This window comes from Manacus vitellinus, unplaced genomic scaffold (genome assembly GCF_001715985.3).
Source record: "Manacus vitellinus isolate BGI_N305 unplaced genomic scaffold, ASM171598v3 scaffold_3_pilon, whole genome shotgun sequence".
NCBI classification, from domain to species: domain Eukaryota; kingdom Metazoa; phylum Chordata; class Aves; order Passeriformes; family Pipridae; genus Manacus; species Manacus vitellinus.
The window spans coordinates 11,749,848-11,774,011 of NW_021940535.1; the positions used below are offsets into that span (position 1 = coordinate 11,749,848).

At 38.7% G+C, this 24,164-nt stretch overlaps 1 protein-coding gene across 4 annotated transcripts in view; it reads right to left on the bottom strand.

Annotated features, from left to right (window-relative positions):
• TMEM108 (transmembrane protein 108) overlaps positions 1-24,164 on the bottom strand; it is a 163,382-nt gene that overhangs the window by 85,987 nt on the left and 53,231 nt on the right. For 3 of the 4 annotated variants that reach the window (XM_018075869.3, XM_018075867.3, XM_018075868.3), the window contains exon 3: positions 1,930-2,011. In XM_018075869.3, coding sequence (XP_017931358.1) covers positions 1,930-1,969 — 40 coding nt within the window. In that variant the 5' untranslated portion in view covers positions 1,970-2,011. Of the gene's footprint in view, positions 1-1,929; positions 2,014-24,164 lie in introns of those variants that run through there. The other variant, XM_018075870.3, reaches the window with a different exon arrangement.

Genomic DNA, 24,164 nt, shown 5'->3' on the forward strand with positions numbered 1-24,164 from the left:
CCACAGGCTTTTTATAAACCAACCAATCAACCAGTGAAAACACTCATTCTAGATGCCCAAAATACCTCTTATATAGTTATATAGTTGTTGCATTTGTTAATGATAACTACATTTATTACATATTTTTGCTGCACTTAGAGAAATAAAGCAGTTTGTTTATCTGTCAGTAGAATCAGTATGTTCAGAATCCATCTTTTCAAATTACATCACAGAGTTTCACAATATCATTGCATATTCATACTATATGTCTGTGTATACATATATATAGTTTTCTCAGTCTTTCCCTCTTTATTTTCAGTGTCCCTCTATTTACTGCCTAGCTCTTCAACATATTACCCTGAAACAGTTTAAAACAGCAGGGATAACAATGGAGAATGCTGCCAAGCCACGAAACATAATATTAAAAAAAAAAAAATAGTTACAAAAAGTCTGAATGTTGTACATAGGCTGGATGTACAGTATACCTTTCTTCTTTTCCCTAAATGGTGGTAGAAATGTACTTACACAATTCAGTTTCATATTTTTATTACAATGTTGGTCCAGCAACTGAGATAATTTTAGAATTAAGTCACATTTCAACACACAGAAACATGTCAAAATGAAGCAAAGTATTCTTGGTCCTTAGCTATTGTAAAACTACCACAGCCCCCACTGCTGTCAGTGGGTTTCTGGTTATAAGCCTCCTTAAGGAGCTCTTCCCACATTGCACACCAGCCAGGCACCCAATATCTGGGAGTCAAAGATGTGCTGCTGGGCAGGTCCTGTAGGCACATCTGGCCTAGCTTTATGCTCATGAAAACAAAATAACCTTGGATGCACCTCTGGAGTCTGCCCTCTAAAGTCATGAAGATACAGCTGTGTTTCTCCTATGTCATAGGAGAAGCTGTAAATAAGAACAGGAACATCAGCCAACCTAGCAAAGCAAAAGGTTTCTAGAACAGTCCATAAAATACTTCTTAGACCTAATTTTCACACATGCCAATAAAACTAAAAGTCTTTGTATTGCTCATTCCACGCATACAAGGATGATTTTGTGGTTTCTGCCTAGCTTGGACCAGAATAAGAGAAATCCATACAAAATTGTCTATGAAAATATGTAGTAAGAAATTCTGCTGAATTGAAGAGACAACATTAAAAACCCTTTTTTTCTTACTTTTCACTGAAAATTAGCAATTTCCCTTGCAAAACATGACAGCAAGTGATTACACTTATATAAAATTAATTTATTTTATCTCTAAAACTTTGAAGAAAAGTTGTTGCTTTTGATATTGACACTGGAAACTGGCGGTCTACAGAAATGTCCCAACAGTGTCAATATACCTAAAACCTTGCCTTACTTCCATGAACAGGGGAGACACTTCTCATCTACACAGTCTAAATTTCACCTGAGGCTTTTTACTGGACTCTTGGATGGACTCTTCCAAAAGACAAAACCTAGAAAAAAAATCCTTGTCATCTCAGGAAGTGACACAGAATTTAGGTCTGTGTGAATCTAGAGCTCCATTCCCTCACTCACAGATCTTTTTATTGAGTGACCACCACCAGACATGCCAAGTGAGATGGATCCCTCTTGTCCACTGAGAACTAGACAAAAAACGTGATTACAAAAACATCGCATTATTTCTTCCAGCCACCATCCTCTCTTTCTATATCTCATTTTTCTGAAAGTGTTCACAGTTGCAAGGCACAACAAATCAATTTTAGTCTTTTACAAAACTCTGCAAAATCAGATGATACTTCAACTCATCTTTTAATACATTTCCAAATATTTCCGTTAACAGGATAATTTAACTTCCATATGGTTCCTCCAGGTACTTGAAGCAAGACACATGGTTAAGTACTCTCTTCATGCCCAGCATAAATACTGCTATCTTCCGTAAGAATTTGAATAGTTCTTTTCTAACAGAATAAAAATTAATATTTACTTACTAAACAGTTGGCAACAGAGGACCTGTAAGCTTCTCTTCATGGTATCATGTGGTCCTGCTGGTCTGCCAGTTTATTCATGATTCTGTCATGAAAAAATCAAGAGAAGAAGAAAATTATTTATTACAAAATATAGGCTGTCTTGTTATACCTGTTGATTACAAAGTAAGATGAAGCTTCACAGGAAAATGATATTGATAAGCAATGGGAAATTGCCTGAGTGTACTTTGCTTGTGTAAGCCATGCTCTCCAATATCTTGGCAGTGAATCATAGAATCATAAAATCATAGAATAATAGAATCAGCTGGGTTGGAAAGGACCTCCGAGATCATCAAGTCCAACCCTTGATCCACTACCACCGCAGTTACTAGACCATGGCACTAAGTGCCACATCCAGTCTCATCTTAAAAACCTCCAGGGACGGAGAATCCACCACTTTCCTGGGCAGCCCATTCCAATGCCTGATTACCCTCTCTGTAAAGAATTTCTTCCTAATATCCAACCTAAACCTCCTCTGGCACAGTTTAAGACTATGCCCTCTTGTCTTGCTGATAGCTGCCTGGGAGAAGAGACCAACCCCACCTGGCTACAACTTCCTTTCAGGTAGTTGTAGAGAGTGATGAGGTCTCCCCTGAGCCTCCTCTTCTCCAGGCTGAACAACCCCAGCTCCCTCAGCCTGTCCTCATAGGACTTGTGCTCGAGTCCCTTCACCAACCTTGTTGCTGTTTTCTGGACCTGCTCCAGCACCTCAACATCCTTCCTGAACTGCGGGTCCCAGAACTGGACACAGTACTCAAGGTGTGGCCCCACCAGTGCTGAGTACACGGGCAGAATCACTTCCCTGCTCCTGCTGGCCACAGTGTTCCTGATACAGGCCAGGATGCCATTGGCCTTCTTGGCCACCTGGGCACACTGCTGGCTCATGTTCAGCTTCCTGTCAATCCAAACTCCCAGGTCCCTTTCTGCCTGGCTGCTCTCCAGCCACTCTGTCCCCAGCCTGTAGCGCTGCAAGGGGTTGTTGTGGCCAAAGTGCAGGACCTGGCACTTGGCCTTGTTGAACCTCATCCCACTGGAATCAGCCCAACTCTCCAGTCTGTCCAGGTCCCTCAGCAGAGCTCTCCTGCCTTCCAGCTGATCGACACTCCCCCTCAGCTTGGTGTCATTTGCAAATTTGCTAATGGTGGGCTCAGTGCCCTCATCTAAATCATCAGTAAAGATATTAAAGATATTAAACAGAACCGAAGGGCAGAGCTATGGCCAAAAAGAGCATAAATTGTTAAGAGTATACAAAATAAACACATTGAAAATTACTTTCATTTTGTGCTTATGGCTTGATAAAATTAATCTCATAGAAGTCTTTTTACTTTGGAGAAAGAGTCCTCACTGGAGGAGAAAATGATAGGTGCAGACACCACCAGGCATCTGTGGTGGGAACATGGGGCTGGAATCTCCTTCCTGAGCCTCACCTTTTCACATCCCTCAAGAGGTACAATGAGGAGAAAGTCTACCCTCCTTTCCCAGTCAAAATTTCAGTGGTGTCAAACTCTGCTGAAATGGTAGCACAGAGGGCAGCTTTGTCCTGGTATTTTTTAGCTTCATGTTAGTCAGCTGTTGTAGGTCATATCCCTTCCTGATATACTCCACCAGTTGCCTGAGCTGCAGCTAGAACTGCAGGAACTGGAGAAACTTTTCTATGTCTTTAGACATTTTCTGTTTCTTCTAGACCAAACTACCTTGCTGTAGATGGGAATCTCATAATTCTTGCATGTCTGAAAATGTGATGTGGCAAAAATATGTGACCACCCTACCTTCCTGTCTTTGCCCACTTGGGGAGTAACCAATAACATTTTACGTGTTCTGAGATACCATTTTCAAATACTTGATGGGGATATTTTTTCACCTCAGTTTAAAAAATATTATGAAAAAATAAATCCCAATCATGCTGATATTAATTATTCACATTGTGAGGAAAACAAATGCATAAATCTGAAGTGAAAAGCAAATGTAGTCCCAAAGCACTGCTGTGAGTAATGTCTCACTGAGCACCCAAAGATTACACAGTATTTAAACTCTTGATTCCATAAGAAAGCATTTGCTATAGATTCAAAGGCAGGACACTGAGATCATCCTCCTAAAAGGACTCTGCTCAATATTAAATAGTGTGTAATGTCCTCTAGTTTTCAGTTCAACATATTTTCATCTTCTGAACTCCTGAGGACATTTCTGAGTCATTTTAACATGCACCTATATAAATCTTTCAGAGCTTATTTAAAATGCAGTCTTGAAGACGTTAAGACAAACAAGTCAAAACAAAGAATAACACCTTTGAACTGCATAAATGCTGCAGAGTTTGTGAAAACAGAACTATGTTTAACTTTTATGTGGAAGCCTTAAAAGGATCGTGACTATTCTTGCCTGTGCTATGTAACAAAAGATGCTTGGATTTTGCTAAGTTATTTCACATAGTAATTTCTGTACACAAATGCCATGTGTTTGGATTCTCTCACACTTTCCTCTCCACTTAAAACTGGACCTTCACAACATCTGAGTAACTTGCAGAAATGTCAGTATTTGCAAGGTGTTTTTAATTAGAATCAGAGTTAGATTAATGTATAATTTGATCATGAAAACTTGTTGAGGAAATTCTGTTTACCTCTTTTTCCTTAAGGTTTACCAAATGACAAAACAGACATAGCAAAAAACTTCAGTCTGTATGTACAAATAGACATCATATAGTCTATTACAGCACTCTTCAAAGATGTATATACAAGAAGTCTATGCTTAGCATCCATTATGATATTAATAAAAATATATGCAGGAAAAGACAAGAACCAGATAAGCCACTGACAATACAGATTCCATATACCCAAGGACTCTGCTTTTGTGTCAAAGCAGGATTTACAAACATTGACCCATCTGAAGTCATAAAAATACAATGGAAAAAAAGGGTGAATCTGAAATTGCAACCCTAAATCCACATTATTGACTTTGTATAATTTGAATTATGCTTGGCAACTGTGATGTGATACAGTTTGAAGCTGTGAACCACAATTTTTTTGTATTTCTCTTCCATCTCTGTATTAATGCTACCTGTAATGTATAATGGCATTTGCTTATAGATTCTGGTATTGTGGTTAAAATAAGTGGTATGCTTTAGTGTAGGCATTTATTTAGATAAGACTACTAAATGTCATTTACCCTGTGCTAAGAAATAGGAACTACTGTGCATATAGGAAAAGAAACAAAGATTATCACTTTAACTACCTTCTTCTGTTGCCCTCAGTTAGAAGATTTATCTTTTTGAACACATGGCCAGGACATTAGGGAAATGATATGTGAAACAACACAAATGCAAAGTAATCTTTACACCCTGGCATAACTTGCTCTATCTCCAGCAACCCCTATCTCCAGTACCTAAGTTGCCATATTTTTTTAACTTGAGAATAATTATTCCTTATTTATCTCTTCCACGTCATGCAATTTTAGTCTTTCAATAGATCATTTAGAATCTCTTTTTAAGGCTGAGAAACTCTTGTCTTTTTGCTTCTTTCATTAAGAAGATACACCTTATATCTGATAATTGCCATGCTTTAAGCTGTAAGTATCCCTTCCAGTTCAGATCTGAGGAGTAGGGAACAAAGCTACATGCAGCCATCAAAACTTGGGTGTATCCTGGATTTTCATACTGCACAGTGACATTTCCTATTCCTTTTCTACTCCATTCCAAATTGTGCCCATGATTCTCTCTTCCTTTGTCACTGCTGCTGAGCTAAGAGTGCCTGCTACAAATCCTTGAGCAACAATAACTCATCTGGAGTCTATCCTCAGGTATGTAGAGCTTAGACTAATTTTTGCCTGTGGATGTGACTTTGCAATTATCATCATGGAATTTCATCTGCCATTTTTATCACCCAATCACTTACTACCATGACTTTTCTGAGAGACAGCAATGAAGGGCTGAATTATTATGATTATATAACAAATATACACCTGTTGTACATAACAGCTTCTCAAGTTGCCAGAGTTTCAACACTAATTTCAGTACCTTCCAATCATGGAAAATCTTCTGTATCTCTAAGAAGACAAAGCAAAGTCTCATGATCAGACATTTCAATAGCTGCAGAGGAAACTTCTGAGTATCAACCCATGTCCAGTCATCATGGTACCCTCTTATGGCCCTGCAGGCACACCTAATACAAAAGTTCTTTCCCTGCAAGTATCTGAGTTTTATAGTCTTTATCTTATGAAAAACTTTTTCAGATATTCTGTGATAAATACGTTTATTTATCACAATCAAGAAAGGTTACAGATATAGCAGCTGGTAGCTGAGAGCACTCTGGTTCACCAAGCCATTTTCTCTTAGGTATTTGAGTATGCAATTTTAGGCACTAACAGATTAGCAGAGTTGTGCACATGCAGATGGAAAATGCAGACACACAGCCAGTTCCTGACTTTGGGCAGATTAATGTAAAACCAGAGTATCGCCACCTGTTTTAAATACACAAATTGTTACTTAAAAAAAAAAAAAAAGGAAAGAAATATGAAGAGTGAGCAGAAACAGAAGTGGTCTTGGAAAAAAACTGACTTGGAAAATGCGTGCTAAACTTCAATAATGCAAAATCTAATGTGAGTATCTGAGTTTTGTACCCATTTTATAATCCTCAATCGATTCTTCAACACTTCCCTGAGCTTTTTTGGGAGTACACCTCTCCGAAATACTAATTTTGAAACATGTGGAACTTTAATGCCTGAAGCTATTCTGAGTATTTGAGGAAATTATCTGTTACTAATGTACCAGATCTTGGAGATTCTTAATCTTAATTTCCTAGATCCATATTTCGGTCTCCAAGTGAATGGGTATATTCACAATTACTCTGAATATCCACTGTCTCTCCTCTGAAAACCAGAAAATAAAGGTCTAATTATGACTTTTGTTTTACTTCTATATTGTATTTGCATTGATGTACCTACAGATAAACTTTGAAACAAAGTAATAAAGATAGTGCAAGTTTGTAGTCAAAACAATTTCAAGTCTGAAAGATGCATCTTCAACAGTTAAATTAGTGGATATTTGTATCCAGAAAAGGTGTCATATGCATAGCCATCTGTGTTTGAAAATATTGGTTAAGCACCTGGTGCCTGAAATGGACTCAAAGTTTTGCACTTTTTAGTGCACAATATTTCACATACAGTTTATCTTACACAGGATGATGAATAGATGTATGAAATCCCTGTGGACAGCTAGCAATATTGTCTTTCACAGTAAGCGATCCCCTCAACATCACAGTTAAATTAAAGAGGACAATGAAGACATAATGATGAATGGAAGACAAAAGAGTCCAAAAGAGCTGACAGCTCCCAGCCATACATTATGTCTGCTGGGAAAAAAAATGTCAACCACATCATAAATTAAAGAGAAATAGAGAAAACAGAAGATGCACATTGAGGCAAAGCTAACAGTCAGTGAAGAACTTTTTTTCTTTGTCTGCCAAACAAAACCTAGGAGACTGAAATAAAGAAGCTGAAGAATGGCAATGAAAAAAGGAGACAGGCAAAAGACATGCCATTCCCATTCCATGAAGCACGTGAACATTATTAAGTTATTCTGAGTGCCTTCTATCTGCTATGGATCATTTTGGAAAGAAGAAAAAGCTACATCACAGACAGTTTTCAACTCCAGTATTTCTGATTCTGCAGAAAACAAAAGAGAAAAAGCAGACATACCCAAAACTACTTCCATTTCCAATCTTTTTTGCCTCCCCTATCAAGAAAACACAGCCTTGGTCCTTGAAATATCATATTGCCCTGTGATGTTCAATGAATTTCTACAAGACAGCAATAGCAGAGGCTCCTCACTTACAACTCAGAGAGATGGGACTAGCCCCAGGAGTTACTGCCCCAGTGTAAATTCCAGCAGCAGGGCCTCCATCCACTGCTTCCCACAGGTTACTCACTTAGTGGATATTCCAGTGTGCCTCTTAAAAGGAAGCAGGTGCAGTCTTCTTGACTACAAAGGACTCAAGTACAACTTTGTGTTTTCAAGTTCTCATAGTTTATTTCTTAATTTAATGGCCTAACTCCATGATCCAGATGCTATTTTGGAAAATTTATATCCCAAAAAGCTTCAGGGCATGCTAATAAAAGGATGATTAACTTGCAGCAATAAGGCTCCTCCAAGCAAAAATTCTGTGTTCTTGTTCAACATGTGCCACATTGGCTGCTGTGATTTATTTTCCACTGCTTGGAACATGCAAACCACTGTTACCATCTTTCTTCATAACATCCTGAGTGCACCATTTTTTATATTTATGTCCACTTAGATCTTTCAGCACTTTTTGAAGTAGATTTCTCTTTGCAAATCCAAGAAAGAGCAATTCACATCTACTTCCACAATTATCCTCAAAAGTGTACACCCTTTGCTTTTCTAAGGTCCCTAAAGAGTAGGGTCTACTCTCAGGATATCACAGCTGATCAGAACCAGTCTTGCTGGTGTTGTGCAGGCCTGTCATATGTGCATAAGGAATGGTCAGGTAGGAACTGAACTAGATATACTGCTATGCTTTTCTTTATATACAAGACTCGCACCCTAGGTGACGTGAACTCGGAAGAAGAGAATCTCATAGCATCCAGAAAAAAAACCAACCCATCCAAAGCCTCTCTTCTCTGAATCCAGATGCAGAGCACCTGCAATCTCCACTAGGTCTGAGCCTGACTGTGGTTTTTCTTGTATTGATGTTTGAATCCATATCTGGCCATTACCACAACGATAAATACAAACCAAGAAAAACACACAGAGAAAGCAGAGTCGATATGCAAGGAAACCCTGTCAGTAATTGTTCCCTCTCCTCAGTTTCCCTACTTCATCATTAACTGTTGAAATCCCAATCCTCCATCTCTGCTAACATAGCAGTTCAAACGATTGTGTTCCCACAGGCCTCCTCCCAGCTGTGGCAGTGTTTCCATGAACAACTCTAGGCTACTGTCATTAGCGTGGTGAGTGGAGGACATTGACAGATAACTCATTCTTCATCATCTTCTTTTATTCACATGTCAGACCTGGGGCATGTTCATGAAAGGAAGAGGGAAGAAAGGCGTACTCCGTTGGGGTTTACTGTCATAAAAATAGATGGTCATGAAGAACCTTATGTGTAGGTGACCATGGCCAGGGGAAGAACTTAGTCTGGAAAGGCCAAGTAAAACTGCTGTTGCCTTTGGCTATCTAATGCCTTGGACTATTTCTTGACTTTGTTTCTAATTATCTACCACTAACAAAAGGTAGATTTTTAAGGCAGTTCCAGTGGGAGAGAAGTCTAAACAATCGTTCTGGTTGCTTCTTGTTCCCAGTGCTGGAAAGACATGACTCTGTGTGTATGTGTGTGTGTGTGTCTGTCCAGTTGCAGAACAAGAAAAGAAGAAACCTCTCCTTTACATCACTAATTTCTGTAGCACTCTGAGAAGATAACAGTTTCTCAGATAAGATCAAACTGACTTAGCAGCTGTAGGGAGAATTAGAATTTGGTCATTAATACATGCTAGGGATGGACAGGGGAAGACTTTTGTGTGCACTTTAAAACTTGTATATGGTTGAATGTAAAATATGCAATGATAAATACTCGTGAGAAATCCCTATGGACACCTAGCAATATTCTCTGTCACAGTAAGTGATCCCCTCAACATATACGAATATATGGGAATATGAAACTTTGATGTTGAAATTTTATTGCACATCTTGAAACATGCTATTTTGGCTAACTGAAGACAGATAGGTTTTTTTAATGAAATATGATAAAGTTAAGAGTAAGTTGTGTAGTTTTTCAAAATTTTTGTTGTGGACCTTATGAGAGCAAAACCAAAGAAAATCTTTTAATATTCGTTCCAAGCTCATGATGAAAATTTCACAGGCTGCACTACACCCAGGAAGCATTCAGCAGTGCAAATTGTCTGCTCTTTGACAGGAAAACTTTATAATCATTGGAAACACTCCTGCTAAAAGACTTTCCTGGCACACAAAACTACGCTAGTTAAGATATCTCCATAACTTCTAGAAAAATACAGAAAGTACATCTTGTTCTTCCTTCTTAAACACAGCAGGGAATGGATGTGGAAACAAGCTCCACTTCCACATCACTTTTGTGATAGCGTGTTTTCCCCAGACGATCTCCCATGGCATCTCACCTGCCTCGGGGCGTCCACACTGTTGGTGCTGACATTTGATTTACTCACCTAAACTCCCTCTGCAGAGAGCAAGTAGATTGGCTCCTCTGAAGCCTGATGTCCGTGATCTGTTTAAAATGCCACCGCTCTTGGAAGGTGAAGGCCCATTTCTTATGTGGGGCTGTTTCTCTCCATTGATTTTCAGAGGACTGAAGGTCAATTGATTTCAACTTGTAACACCAAAAATGAGGATGCCAACATCTGTAAAAGGAATCCCACCCAGAGCTTCTCTCCAGATCTAAAGGTTTAGGGGTTAACTTCTCTGCAGCTGTGTTAAACTGTTCCCTTGTTCCTATTGTGTAGGATATACAACAAAAAAGACAATGTAAAGAACAGGTAAGCAAATAGCTTTGCCTGCACTATAATAAACCCAGAGTTGGAAAAGGGTGTACCTTTGTGAAGCAGCTGAAATCAGGCTTTTCACATTATTCAGCTTGATTAAATGCAAATATTTCAAGTAGAGAGGAAAAACAGAGTACAAAACAGAAGGTACTATTTTCCCTCTCTTATAATATGGTACTGTATTCCTAAGGTTGATTGATTGGGTCAAATTTTCAAGAATGGAAAGCATCAGCCATAAACAAAGAGGAGTATGCATGCTCTGTGTGTCTGAAATCAAGGCCAAAATACCAGTTTCACAAAGATGTTTATGTATTCAAAAATGCAAGCAAGTGCTGTGCTGTCAAACATACTTGTATTGCAGTCCTGAAAACACTGTTACATGGGCCCTAGATGACTTTAAAGGAAATCTATAGTAGAGATGGAAACATCTCAGTATAACATTTTAACTGCAAGAGTCTCTTTGGTGAACACCACAATTACCTAGCTAAACAAATAAAAGATTGAGGGATATACAAGAAGAAAAAGATCAAGATAGACTAATTAAGTTTTGGTCCATCTCTAGGGGAATTTCCACTGACCTGATGTCAGATAAGTACAGCAGATCCCAGTCCAAGACCCACACATTTCGCCTTGTTTCTCAACTCCTTAGCTAATTTATCAAGCACAGAGGAAATAATTGCCAATGAAGGATGCCAACGTAGCACTCTCCTAACTCCTCAAGATGCTGAGCCCAATCCACAGATCCAGCATTTCTGAAAACTGAACATGAGTGAGGACCAAAAGCTTTCAATCAGGTCAGAATGCCTTGCCTGCCTATTTTGGTTGTGGCCCATTCTACTGTATTGAACAAGATCACACAATTAAGGAGAACATAGCTATCTCAGCTACCAAAAAAATTAAAAAGCACTACATTCATTATTGCAACTTTGAATTGCACACATTTGTTTATGTCTATATGTAGCAGATGATGGCCATGTTTTCTGTTGGTCTTTTCTTCCCTATTTATACTAGCATGCCTCTACCAGTAAAAAAATAGAAGAATAAAGGAAAAAAATGAATAAACACAGTGGCATTTTCCCTTTTTCTTTTCAGTAAAAAAAAAAATCATAACAAATTCCCCATCAAAATATATGTTCAAGAATATTTCCATGTCAGTTTTGGATTGAATGTTTTGAACAAGTTCAAATCATAACATGTAAGTGTAGTGTAAGGATCTAATTTCACAATGACATGTTATAATAGACATATATAAGTACCTAAGATTGAAAGAAACATTTTATTATAGTTGAAAAAAGCATAGTAGGAAAACATAACCATCTTTTGAATTCTTAACCATTCAGTTTCAATGGTGCATTAATCTATTTAATAGTAACACATATTGTTAGTTTTTTTAACAGAGCATAAATTCCGAGAAAACCCAACACAGCTTATAATGATATTTTTAGCGAAAATATCAGTTGAGTAAACAAACATGAAAGGTTGGGTTTTTTTAAGACCTCCTCACGTGCTTTGCCAGATCCTCTTGCCCCCATAACAAAGCGTTAATTCGGGGGCAATCCCAACTGAACTGTTTGCTAGTTCCCTGTGCTCGGCTATTTTAGAGCACACATTCATCTTGAAATGAAGTCCATCACTTCAAAGACAAAGTCTGTCTGAAGTAGCTTCTTCTATGAAATTATAACAACGTCAGCTCTAAGAATAGAGACACCTCTGGCAGATTTGGATAGATGGATGCATAAATGCATAATTGTATGGCACAGACAGTAAGATGATGTCTTGACCTACGTCCCCCTGGTTAAACCTCTTTTTAAGAGAGCCATTTACTACCTCCTTTATAATCAGACATTCAATATGGTACGAAGAGAAGGGAGATGAAGTGCACTCTGAAATATGACTGCTCTGCTTTGGAGGGCTGAACAACATAACACTGGAAAGTAGAAGAGTACACTGGCTTAGACTTGACATTTCATCTGAGAGTTTATTATAACCATGTCTAGGGACACCATTTATTTATCCTCAACTTTCAGCCCCAGGGTTTGATGTCAAAAGAAGTGGCCTCAGAAAGGAGATTACCAACCAGTGACCCAGTCATTAACAGCAACCCCATTTATAGAAGAATATTTTGTACATCATTTTGAGACAGCAGGTGGGAATAAAATGAAAATTTTACATGGCATCAAACAGAAATATGGCTCCATAAAAATTTAGGTTTGGAGGAAGGTGGCAGAAATAGGCTCCAAATTATTCATTCTTGTCCATACAAGGTTACTGTAGTGCAAACACTGCATTTCATTTGAAAATGCATGTAGTGCTGTCTGATTCAATAGGAAGAGTTTCCAAGAAAATTAAATGTCAGAGCAGCATGGCTTATTGGTTTTACTCAATGTAAATTCACTTTTTAAGCAACTCTGAATAATAATAATGCCCTGCTCTGTGTCAATGTGACATCTACAACTTCAGGCTTCGGAGGTGGGGACTGAAAGGAAAAGAAGGAGAGCTAGGGTAAGATGACAGGGCAAGATACTAACCTGGCACTGTCAGGGATTTAGCTCTACATGACAGGTCTGTAGCTTTAGAGAGGATTTAGCATGCCAGTCACTGTGTGTCTTATTTTCCCTTTCACTTTGTGCAGCCAGCAAGACTGCTACTGGCTAAAGAACTCATCTTCCCTCCCTCAAAAGGTTCACTTGCTTATATAGAGGTGCAAGTAAGCCAGAAGGAAATGTATAAGAAAGAAAATGGGAAATCTGAAATAGCAGCATCTGAAAACACATCATGCTGTCAAGTAAGATTATGTTGAGACACACAGTTTATTTTAATAGGTTAGTGAAAACTCTCATTTACTGCCTAAAACTGTGAAGTTCTTCCTCAGGCAAAACCCACTGACTCTGACAGGAGATTTCAGTACAGACACAGCACCTGGCTCAGGATTCATAAAGTAGTGCAAGCAAAGGCCATCATTTCAAGAAGGTTGTTCTTTTTTTTTTTTTTTCCCTAGCAGAGCTAAACAGCATAGGCAAGGAAAGAATAAGACTGGACGTTTGATAGGTGGATTTAATAAACCAACATCTGCCTAAATAACTCACTTCAGCTAAAATGCGATGAGGACAGTTTTAGGGGTGTTAGATATTCTTTTGTTACATTGCAACTGAGATGGGTGAAACCATGTTCTGAGTTGTCCCGTGCAAACCCAGAGTAATTCCAGTGACTCTTTCCCAATACAATGCGAATGAATATGAAAATGAACAGATGAAGGAAAACGGTGAAGAATGGTCTTGTGTAAAGTACTGAACAGCACAGGAGAGGTGGACACTGGATTATTACAGCAGGATTTTTGCAGGTACAGACTTCAGTGAGACTCCCCTCTCACTGTGAAAGCTAATAGAGCCTAACTCCCATTTTGCATCTGAAAACCATCTCTTTATCTTTCTATCCCTCTTTTTTCCTACTAAAGAAAAGTATTCCAGGGAAACAGAGACTGCCTTCTCCATGTCCTGCTTGATTGCACCATGGCTTTGCTTCTGTAGGCTGTGAAAAGTTGGGGAAAACGTGTTGCCGTTTTTGGGTGTAATGCACTTCTGAGCCATGAGTTCAGTCCTGCAAGGCTGGAAGACGGGAAATGCCCAGCTGTGGGTATATTATATGACACGGTTCTCACCTCATCCTCAAATCAGCTCATACAATTGAGCAATGAGGCCAGCCAGGGACATAATGAAGGATCGTTTTCAAATAAAACTGCAGCTTCTCTCTGCTACAAGAGTCCCTGATCCTGTGTGCTAAGATTGCCACAACAGTTACAGACAATATGAATCAATATGCAGAAATGAGAGTCCTTTTGGTGCCTCTATCCCTGTAGTGCAAAAACTCTGAGCTGGCTACAGTATGGACACACTATGACAATCCAAATAATAAACTCACATACTTTGGTATTTAGCTTACTATCCAGCCTCACTCAGTGTAAGAGCAAGGACTGACCACATGCATTCAGAGAATCAAGGTCACAACAAGAAGGAACCTGCTGTTTGCTGTATCTCTGCCTCGCCACTGATGGCACTGGACAGTCCAACAAGACTGAGGGAAGGGCTTGGAAAACCACAATGGTTGTGCCTAAGGCAGTCAAAAGCTGCCCTGGAGAACTGGATTCTCTCTCTGTCTCAGTGCCTAATGCCAAGAAAGTCACAAAACCCAAACTCTGAGCAGGCGGTCATTAATTGCATCTTCTTTGTTTGCTTAGAGCAGAGCAGAGAACACCTGCGCTCTGAACTGTGGAAGTGTGGAACTATTCCAACTGTGATGGACTCAGCAAAAGGCAACTTCAGAACAAAGGAAGGGCGATCAAATGCTATTTCTGGAAAATTGGGGATGAATATCTCTAGCTGGGCATCTAAATTAAATGTCCCTTGTTGTCGTTATGATTGTGTGCATCATTTTCCCTGGTGTATAATGTCATCTCACCTTATCGGTACATTGTGAAGATAAATTCATTAATGTTTGTAAAGTACTCGGATGCCACAATAATGAGAGCCGCAGAAGTGCTCCCCAGGAAATTAATAACTCTGGTTTCAAAGCTGGATCTGAATGATGTACAGCTACAGGAGGAAGAGGTGACACAATGAACTACTATGATAAAATAAAATATTGATTCATCTGAGCAGTGTTGACTGAAATCTCTCCTTTTTTAAGAGAGCTTTGCTCTGTTTGCTCCGTACCCTTAACAGGCTTTTAAGTGTAACTTACACAGTTAAAAAAAAAAAAAAGGAAAACTATAAAAAAGACCCCAACTCAGAAACTCTATAACACAACCCTACTGACACCCACACAATCCTCCAGAGAACTGGAGCCTCTAGGTACTGAACCCATATTTTAACCCTTTGTCTACTAACACTTGACCTTGTCTTACTGCTAGTCTGGTCTCTTTTGCCAGAATCCTGTTCATTTCTCTCCTGTATATTGCTTCTATCCCTTCTTAAAAGTCCCTTCCACTCCTCAGCATCCCTCTGCTCCTACTCTCTCTGTGTCACATCTTTATTTGCCCCACTCCTAGTTTTTTTTATATGGAGACCATACCTCAGTGCTGCCCATTCCTAATCATTTCAATACCTGAGTCAACCACCTAGGCAATGGGCACAACCATCGTACCCCCCATCTGAAGCCTACTCCCTACTGACAAAATCCTAGGACAGATGAACTGCAAATCTTAAAGAAACATATGGGCATAGGGATTTTTTAGACCAGAATGCAGTCAAATCTGACAGTTTTCCACTAAAATGAAAAAAACTTTAACCTTGACTTCCGTTATAGAAATCCCTCTTACTTTTTGTCCTGCATCGTCCTCTCTCCCTGACAGATTTCAATTTCCTGATCTGTGATATGAAAGTCCCACAAAATAATACAAGATACTGTAACATGAAACATGATTGCCCAACTCCCTGTTTTGTTTGTTTGTTTGTTTTCTCAGAGACTAAATTATTTTTACTGAAATGAAAAAAATACAGACTGAAGTTTGAACAGAAATTTTCTGTGTTTGAAAATTTCATTTTGAATGGTAGCAAAATGGTTTTACTAGGTGAGGCATCAGGCAACCTTTACCAGATTCAAGGGCAATAGAGTCCTTGTCTATATTTTTCTGCATTTAGGAAGACTCTGATCAGCAAAATCACGACAGAACTCGAGTCTTTGCAGGTAAACAATCAAACCATCAGGAAGGGTAAGTCCTGTAGATAAATGTGTCTGATTCTTCATATATTTCCCTCCAAATTATGTGAAAAAATCTTCTGGTTTTTGCTGGACCATATGCAGAAAGGTGTATTACAACTTGCAGAATTTATCACTGCAGCATTCTTCAATTTCACTCATATTGGAAGTTAGGAATGCAAATCTTTAACTGAAAAATATTTAAAGACATTAAAATAACATATGGAATACTTTTGCAATAAATGCATTAATTGTATGCAAACTGAATTAAGTCTTTTATTAGCATGTAATTAGGGGAAATATTAATACATTATTTTAATTTGAAAAAATCATAAGTTAGAAGCTTTGAAACAGAAAGCTGCGTAATGGCAGCTTTAACATTAAGATGTCATTGTAAAAATGAATGTATATAATGAATGCAGGAAAATAAAAATATAAGTGTCTGATCTTTTCCTTGTTTCCTGTACATCTGCATTGGAGTTTGCCTATTGTTATTCAACTAGCTAATCATCATCTTTTGTGTGGCGTCACTGTGTTTTTACTCGGAGAGGCTAATCTGTGAAGACATCTGTTATTTGGTAGATAATAGGCCATTTCAACTCCCAAAGGCCTGCAAGGCATTTCTGAAGAAGGAGAAGTAGATACATCTGTTCCCACCAGGTAGGACTACAACTGAGCATGCTGTAACACAGTAGAACAAAACTTTCACTTGCTATTCACCAGAAGGCTAAATGGATATGGAACAATGCAAACAAAGAGCAATTCTGGTGTAGTTTGTTAGGGCTTGGAGGGAGACTGACTTTATATAAACCATTTAATGTTTTCTTGAGAAAAGAGTACATCTCATACTAAAGAACAGTGAGATTTGTCATAGTGATCACAACTCCCTGGATCTATAAACCGGGCACAGTCACAAAAGCAGTGGTCCACTGAATCTGATGTTTTGTTGTTGGAAAAAGTCAGACATTCTGAGGGCAATGCAAATGCTTGATAATTCAACTGGAAAGAAAATCTTGTGCATTGCCCCCTAATAACTTACCCATATGAACCAGTTCTCTCTGCATTCTACTGAAAATATACTACCTCTGCATTATCCATGAATCAGTTGCAGCTTTGAATAATCCTTCTTATCACAAATTCAGGAGAAACAGGACATATCTTCAGAATGCCTAAGTAACCTAGCATACAGCAGCTGCATTCTGCAAGCTTCCATTCCTTACATCTTCATCACTCTGTCAAGTCTTCCCCATTGTGCTATGAATGCAGCTGAGACCCACACCTTCAGATTTATCTTACCTAGTCCATTGTATTTACACTTTGCAATGGCACTATCCACAAACTGCACATTCAAGGAGTTCATGTAATTTCCCACTCCAGTTTCACCTACATGTGCATTTTGGAGAATCATTGCTTAAACAGGAGCTAAATTTTTGGCTTGGTTTTTACTGCCTCAGCTCACAGGCCCAGAATACTGCAGTGACAGCAGAGTTGATGCAGTGTTGCCCCATTCTCTGATTTGTCAACTGCAGAAATGGAAAACTGAAGAGTGACATATGATGCTGACACTTTCTGCTGGTGTGTACAATTGAAAGTGTTGTTCAGTGAGACCAGTTACACATTTTTCCCAGCCCAATCTTTTTTCTGTTTTTGAGGTTTCAGATATTTGCCCACTCTTTTTGAATGGAAAAAAATGGCCTTTCAACTCTTTTCTCAGAAAAATAAGGCTCCACTCAGTTTGGTGGTTCAACCAGTTTATCCACAGCCTAGCTATATACTTTAACATGTAGATACCATCTACATATATAGAAGTAATCTCCCCAGGAAGCCAAGAGCTTGCAATCCTAGGCAAGACAGATACACTCTACACATCAGAGTAACATCTAAACAGCCTTTTGCAGATAAGGGCAAACATATTTTACTGAAGATGTGAGTTGGCTGAAGGCAAAAGCCACACAGTGTGGTACCATGCTCTAGGGAATAAACCCAACCTCTTGAGAGAGCTCATTGGATCAAGCATAGCTAAGACAGCTACAGGGCTTCCCATTCAAGGTCGTAGGTTTGGAGTAGTCAAGATCAAAGAGAACTCAGACTGGTCTGCAAAACACCATCAAAGGACAATTAATAGGCAGGAAACCCTACTCTTAGTAAGAGATTTCTCTGGAAAATATGAAGTAATAGCTCTTTGTGGAAAACAGACAGATCCTGGAAGAAATGCATTATACATTTAAGGCATAAAATACTCTACAGATGAAGAAAGAAACTTTGGAAAGGACATAATAAAAAAAAAAACAACAGTAACAATATACAATACATTATCATTTAAAAGTTTTCAAGCAATGCTGAAAATATGGTTTATAGAGTTTTGACCTCATCAGTGGCTATTCCTCTCTATCAATGCAGAAACCACGCACATTAATTCTTGCTTTGCAAGACTCCATGGTGTCTGGAGGAAATATTCAGCTTAACAGCAGATTTGAGGCAAGGCTCATCTCCCCATATTTTAGCCATATAAAAATGAGGAATCTCATGTAAGCTATTTACATAAGCCCCTTTTTAATCTTAGCAAAGTTGGGATGAAGCCCTGTCTTAAAATAAGATGGCTCACTATGCACAGGTGGCCATCTCCTCTCACTGATGACATGGAAAGCCTTGGTGCCTTGCTCCAAGTGAACAGGACTGGTTTAGAGAGCAAAGATTTAATGGAATGGATTTCAGCCTAACTGGTTAGTCCAAAATCAAATCTGAAACTTCAGCAGGGTTAGAAATAAAAAAACCCCAAGTTTCTTTTCCAAGTGGGCATTGCAGTGGAACATATAGGTGAGATTCCTCCCCACAACATCTCTAGAGCAACTGCATGTAAAATATGCCACTCAGTCCTTGACACGGTATTGCTAAATAGATGCTAGCACTGAAGTAAATTCAGGCATAAAGCTCATCAAAGAGCAGGTAAAATTATCTACAATGAACAATTTTAATAGACAGTGGATAAATAATGTAAAGACACGTGAAGTATAGAGATGGCATAATCAAGGAAGAATCAAGACAAATAAAGAAAGACAAAATATAGAGAAATATCATACAGGATTTCACAGTACCCAGACACATTCTGTTATGGAACAGTTTTCCAAAAAAAGTGGGGTGAGTAGAACCAGCATGTTATAAAATAGATATGAAAAATACTTGGAAATATATTGCCAGACAGAATTACTTCACAGGAATTTGATGCTTGAATAGCCCATGTCCCTTTCTAGCTTCCATGCTTCTATTTTATCACAATCAGTTCAGTTCTGCACTTGCTTTTCAGTCCACAAGAAATATTAAAATGAAATCTGGAGACACAGCTTGAAATTGCAAACAACGATCAATTAGCATCTCTCACCATACAATTTATTACCTTTCTTTTTCATGGCCTTTGCTATGCCCTTAAGTGCCACACTGATTTACTGCAGTGTTCTACTTAATTATCTCTAGTGCTTTATTTCAGAAGTGGTACTATTCTTAGCTGTTTCTTTATTGGTAGTATTGCATTCACAAGGATCACCCCGTTGTCTGTTTCGAAGCTACAGCAGCACAACCAGATCCTAGTTTAGAAACAATGGATACATTTCAAGTACTTGGGAAACAAGATCCTGCTGCAAGTTACAGAAGGCAAACTCCAAAGTTAGTTTACACTAACAGGTCTAAGAAAACTAAAGCCAGCAAGCTGCCACTTCATCTCTGGAAGGCACTAGGATTATTCGTGAGACTGAGACAAGACAACATACCTGAGAAATTAATTTCTTTCTGAGTCTTTAAGTCAACTATAGCACCCTGCCAGGAGGCTTTCACATATCTCACTCAGGAGCATAGGAACATGCAGGCTGGCATACGTGAGGACATGGTGAAAGCCAGCTGTGAACACATTCAGATTGGAAATCAGGAGATAGTGTAGCAGATATTTCCGACTGCAGTAGTGGAATAAAAACCCCTTAATTTTTTAAAATGAAGCTCAGTGGGTCTGTCAAAGGGAGGGTGATTGATACAGCAGTTGAGACAGGAGGGGACTGGATTCCAGGTCTGTGTTTCTCTGTTCAGGGAAAGGCTGTTTTGTTAAGGTCAAGCCAAGTAACAGTGGCTCTGAGATTTTGCTATTTGTGCTCCTACATAATAGCACTTCACAGTATATGTGAAATATAAGTAGAAAACTGCATGAATTAAAAGTGGAAGAGAAGGATATCTGAAATCTAAAGAGCAGACTCAAGTGCCTAACTCTTATTAATAAAAGCAATGTGCATGTTCAATGAGAGAGAGATTCCTGCAATCCAAACCCACCATCAACAATAGAAGGTAGACTCTTGTGATGTTTACTCTTAAAAATCCAACCCAGAACTGAATTAAAAGTTGCAGTCCGGAAATAAGGGTTGTATAGCCTCCCTAGCACACATATTGTTCATGCTTGAAAGTCAAGATTTGCCAAAAGGCAGGAAAACATTTCTGCAAGACATAATGAGAAAGACCTGTTGTACCATGGATGGAGGATACATGCTGACTACTGAACAAAAGCTGCTTGTTTACTGCCAGACATTGCATAAGGAAGGGTAGCCAAGGTAATAGGATATATGCTTATGTAGAGGAGGAAACACAGCTAACAACAAAACAGCTTTGAAAGAAAATGTGATTTTGTCTACTTTCAGAATTCATGGCAAATACAATGCAATTTCTTAAATTATTCCTCATTTCCACATTCTTTATTTTTTGTGCCAATTGCTGGTCCTATCTCTAACAGGAAAGTGTCAGTGTCAAAAATGAGAGACATAGTATAACTGAAAATAAAAGTTAATTACTGTGGAAATTCAACTCCAGAGCTTTAATTAAAGCCTGACAAATGTATCATGGACCCCAGGCACCAGCGTGGAGTACACCCATTAGAGAGATTACTCCTCTTTCTATGGCCTCCCATGCTAACACAAAGGAAATATCAATCATGCCACAAAATGGCTTTTCCAAATCAAAGATGCTGGGAATTATTCTATTACCTTTCTCATAGATAATTTTCAGAGTTGCTGAGAGGGATTTTTATGCAAGAAAGCAGCATGTTAGCGTAAATTTTTGCTTAATTGCTAGGTTAATGTTAAATTGCAGCTTTTCTTTCAGGAAAAATGGCAGCTGGTGAGCCCCTTTCTATAAACCTACATTTCCTCTGCAGCTTCTCAATATGTAAGTAGGTACGTGAGAGACAAACAGCTTCAAAATGACATGTGATGAAAAGCAGCAGAGGATATTGAGATGCTTGCAGCAATCCTCTCATGGGGAAAAGTGCAGTGGACTCCATCTAGAATTCTTCAGCAAACCCATGAATGTTTTTTGCTGCCGTCCATCACTAGCCTGCTGAGAAGAAATATTTCCACTGGAATATCCATTAAGAGTGGTTTGGGATGATACTGTCACAGTGTGGACAGTATCATGCTCTTTTTTGGGCTCTAACCTTCCAGCCAATTGGTACCAGGGCATGGCTAAGAGTCAGAAGGGATTTCTTTTAGATATACTTTATTGCTCTAGCTGCAATTATTTCATTGTCTGCTGAGCACTCAGAAGCATTGAACAATCCTGACAAGCTAATATAGTAAGAAAGATGAATGGTTTTGCTTTTATTTGCTTAATATTTAAGGCTTTGGTTTGCAGGTGATCAAGAAGTAAAAGGAAAATATGCTCAAATATCAAGAGTTGTTTTGTTGCTCCTTTTGCTGCTAAGATATTTAAATAAAGAACTTTCACAACCCAGGTTATCCCCCTCTTTGATCCTAAAGCAATAATCCCATATTTATGAGATTATTTTCGTTGCCATGGAAATTAACGATGTAAGAAATTCAGCATTATCATTTCTGTATAAGCAGGCAAGATGCAGTCCTCTTGAAAGACAGACATTTTCCTGACACCTCCCTCTACCCCCACCATCCTACACATATAACAGGTCACAGCACAAGAACCAGAAGACACACAGCATACCACATATGTCAAGATTCCTCATAGAGGTCAGACTCACAGTTCTGTTTCAATGTTAAGGGACTACTTTTAGGACTGTAAGGAAAGATCGTTCCCATCCTAGTGCCACAGCAGACTTCTTTTGTGGTACCATGAACTGACAAAAACTTGAGACAGCAATTTGTGGTAGTTCGGGATTACAGGACCTAACCCTACAATATAGTACTACTCTCCCCAAAAAATCCAACTTCAGATTACCAAAAGCACTTTGAGATACAGTCTCTTCTTTCTTTGCATATGCACCGAACAGCACCATAAGCTGTAAAGTGGGAATTGAGGGTTTCAGCAATGCAATCTCCACTCACATCCTACCATGAGATGCTACTTACCAACACTGACTGGCAGACATCTCAGTCTTTAGTAAATCCACAAGCCGTCCAGGAACAAAAACACCCTCAAAACATCCTGCTGTTATGTCTTGCATATGCCAGTGGCTGATAAGCTACAGCACCCATGGCAAATTATAAGTTACTGCTCAATAAAGTATTGGTCTAAACATCTTACTTTGTAAATTTACTCTTGGCTCTTAGAGTTGTTGTTATGGAGAAAAAGGATGGAAAGCTAGGATTCAGGAGATTGCACTTTTATGCAGTCTTTGAATCTGAAAAACATCCAGCGAGATCCCAGGCATATCCAGTGAGTCTGACCTACACACACATACGAGCCAGTAAAAGAATTTGCACAAAGCTCCCTCAAAATGCCCCAAAGCACTCAGATCAACTCTTCTGGTAAGTTCACCCTTCACAGTGATCCAAGTGCTTGTACCAGGGCTGGGGATAAAACTGAATTCCTTCTTCCACTCCTTTCACGCTAAATCCTTAATGCATTCCCCTCCCAGGCTCAGAATGGTGTGAATAAAGTAACAATCACACAACAATATTGTCTACATATTGTTGTTTATATATCTGTTTTAATAACAAGATATTTCTAATGGGCAGCCACAGAAATCATGGGATTTCAAAACCCATACAATATATGATCCAAGTAACAAAGTGAATTTCTTTAGTCTCCTTTGCTATTCTCTCAGGTCTAACCTAGAGAGACCAAGAGAGGTAAAACTCCACATCTCTTCAGTTCTTAGATGCATTTACAAGAAAACAACGTTTCAAGCCAACTGAGATGATGATTGTTATGATGTGGACATCTGTTTGCTGAGACTGGCACATTTGTTTCCTTACAAATGAAAGGGCTGAGAGAAGAAGCCAGTTTTTAATCATCTTTATGGATTTAATCTGACGGTATTACTCAAGAAAAATAAAAATGACACAATCTACATTCTGCTATTATTTTATAATTTTGGTGGTACAAAAAATGGTTTAGCTACAGAGAATTTATCTCTTGAAGTAGGAAACAGTTTCTTGACCAAGGTTTCTATTATTTCATTTTTTATTGAAAGCAGAATAATTTTATAGCACCACTCTGAAGGCAAAACAGGGAGCTTATGTTGAGCAATAATTCCTATTTATGTTCCTATTTATGTATCAATATCATACTTATCCAGTTTTCTGACCATTCACCATGAGCATACACAGAACACTACCTGTCACCCTTCTATTATGGGTGTAAATTGTACCTGGCTCTTGTAGATACTTTAAGCCAGTTACTGGAGTAGAGATGATGTTTGTAACTGACTGGATACATACACACATTTAATTTTCTCCCTCACAATTTTCTTCTTTACTAGTATGTTTCTTTCTTCCTGTTCTTTCAAGAAAAATCTTGCAAGCTCCAATTCAGACAAATTATTGAACAGCAGCTAAGAAACCTACAGTTAACAGGTTCATGTAGATTGACCATCACAGACCATCTACAGTAGCTACAGCAAAGGCCACCCATTTCTGGAACTAAGGGGATACTACCATTCACTAGCAGCAGCAGACGAACTCATGTCCTCCTGTACAACCACCACTGGAATTAACTCTACCGAGTTATAAAAGGGTGCTGCAGATCTCTCTGCCCACATGGAT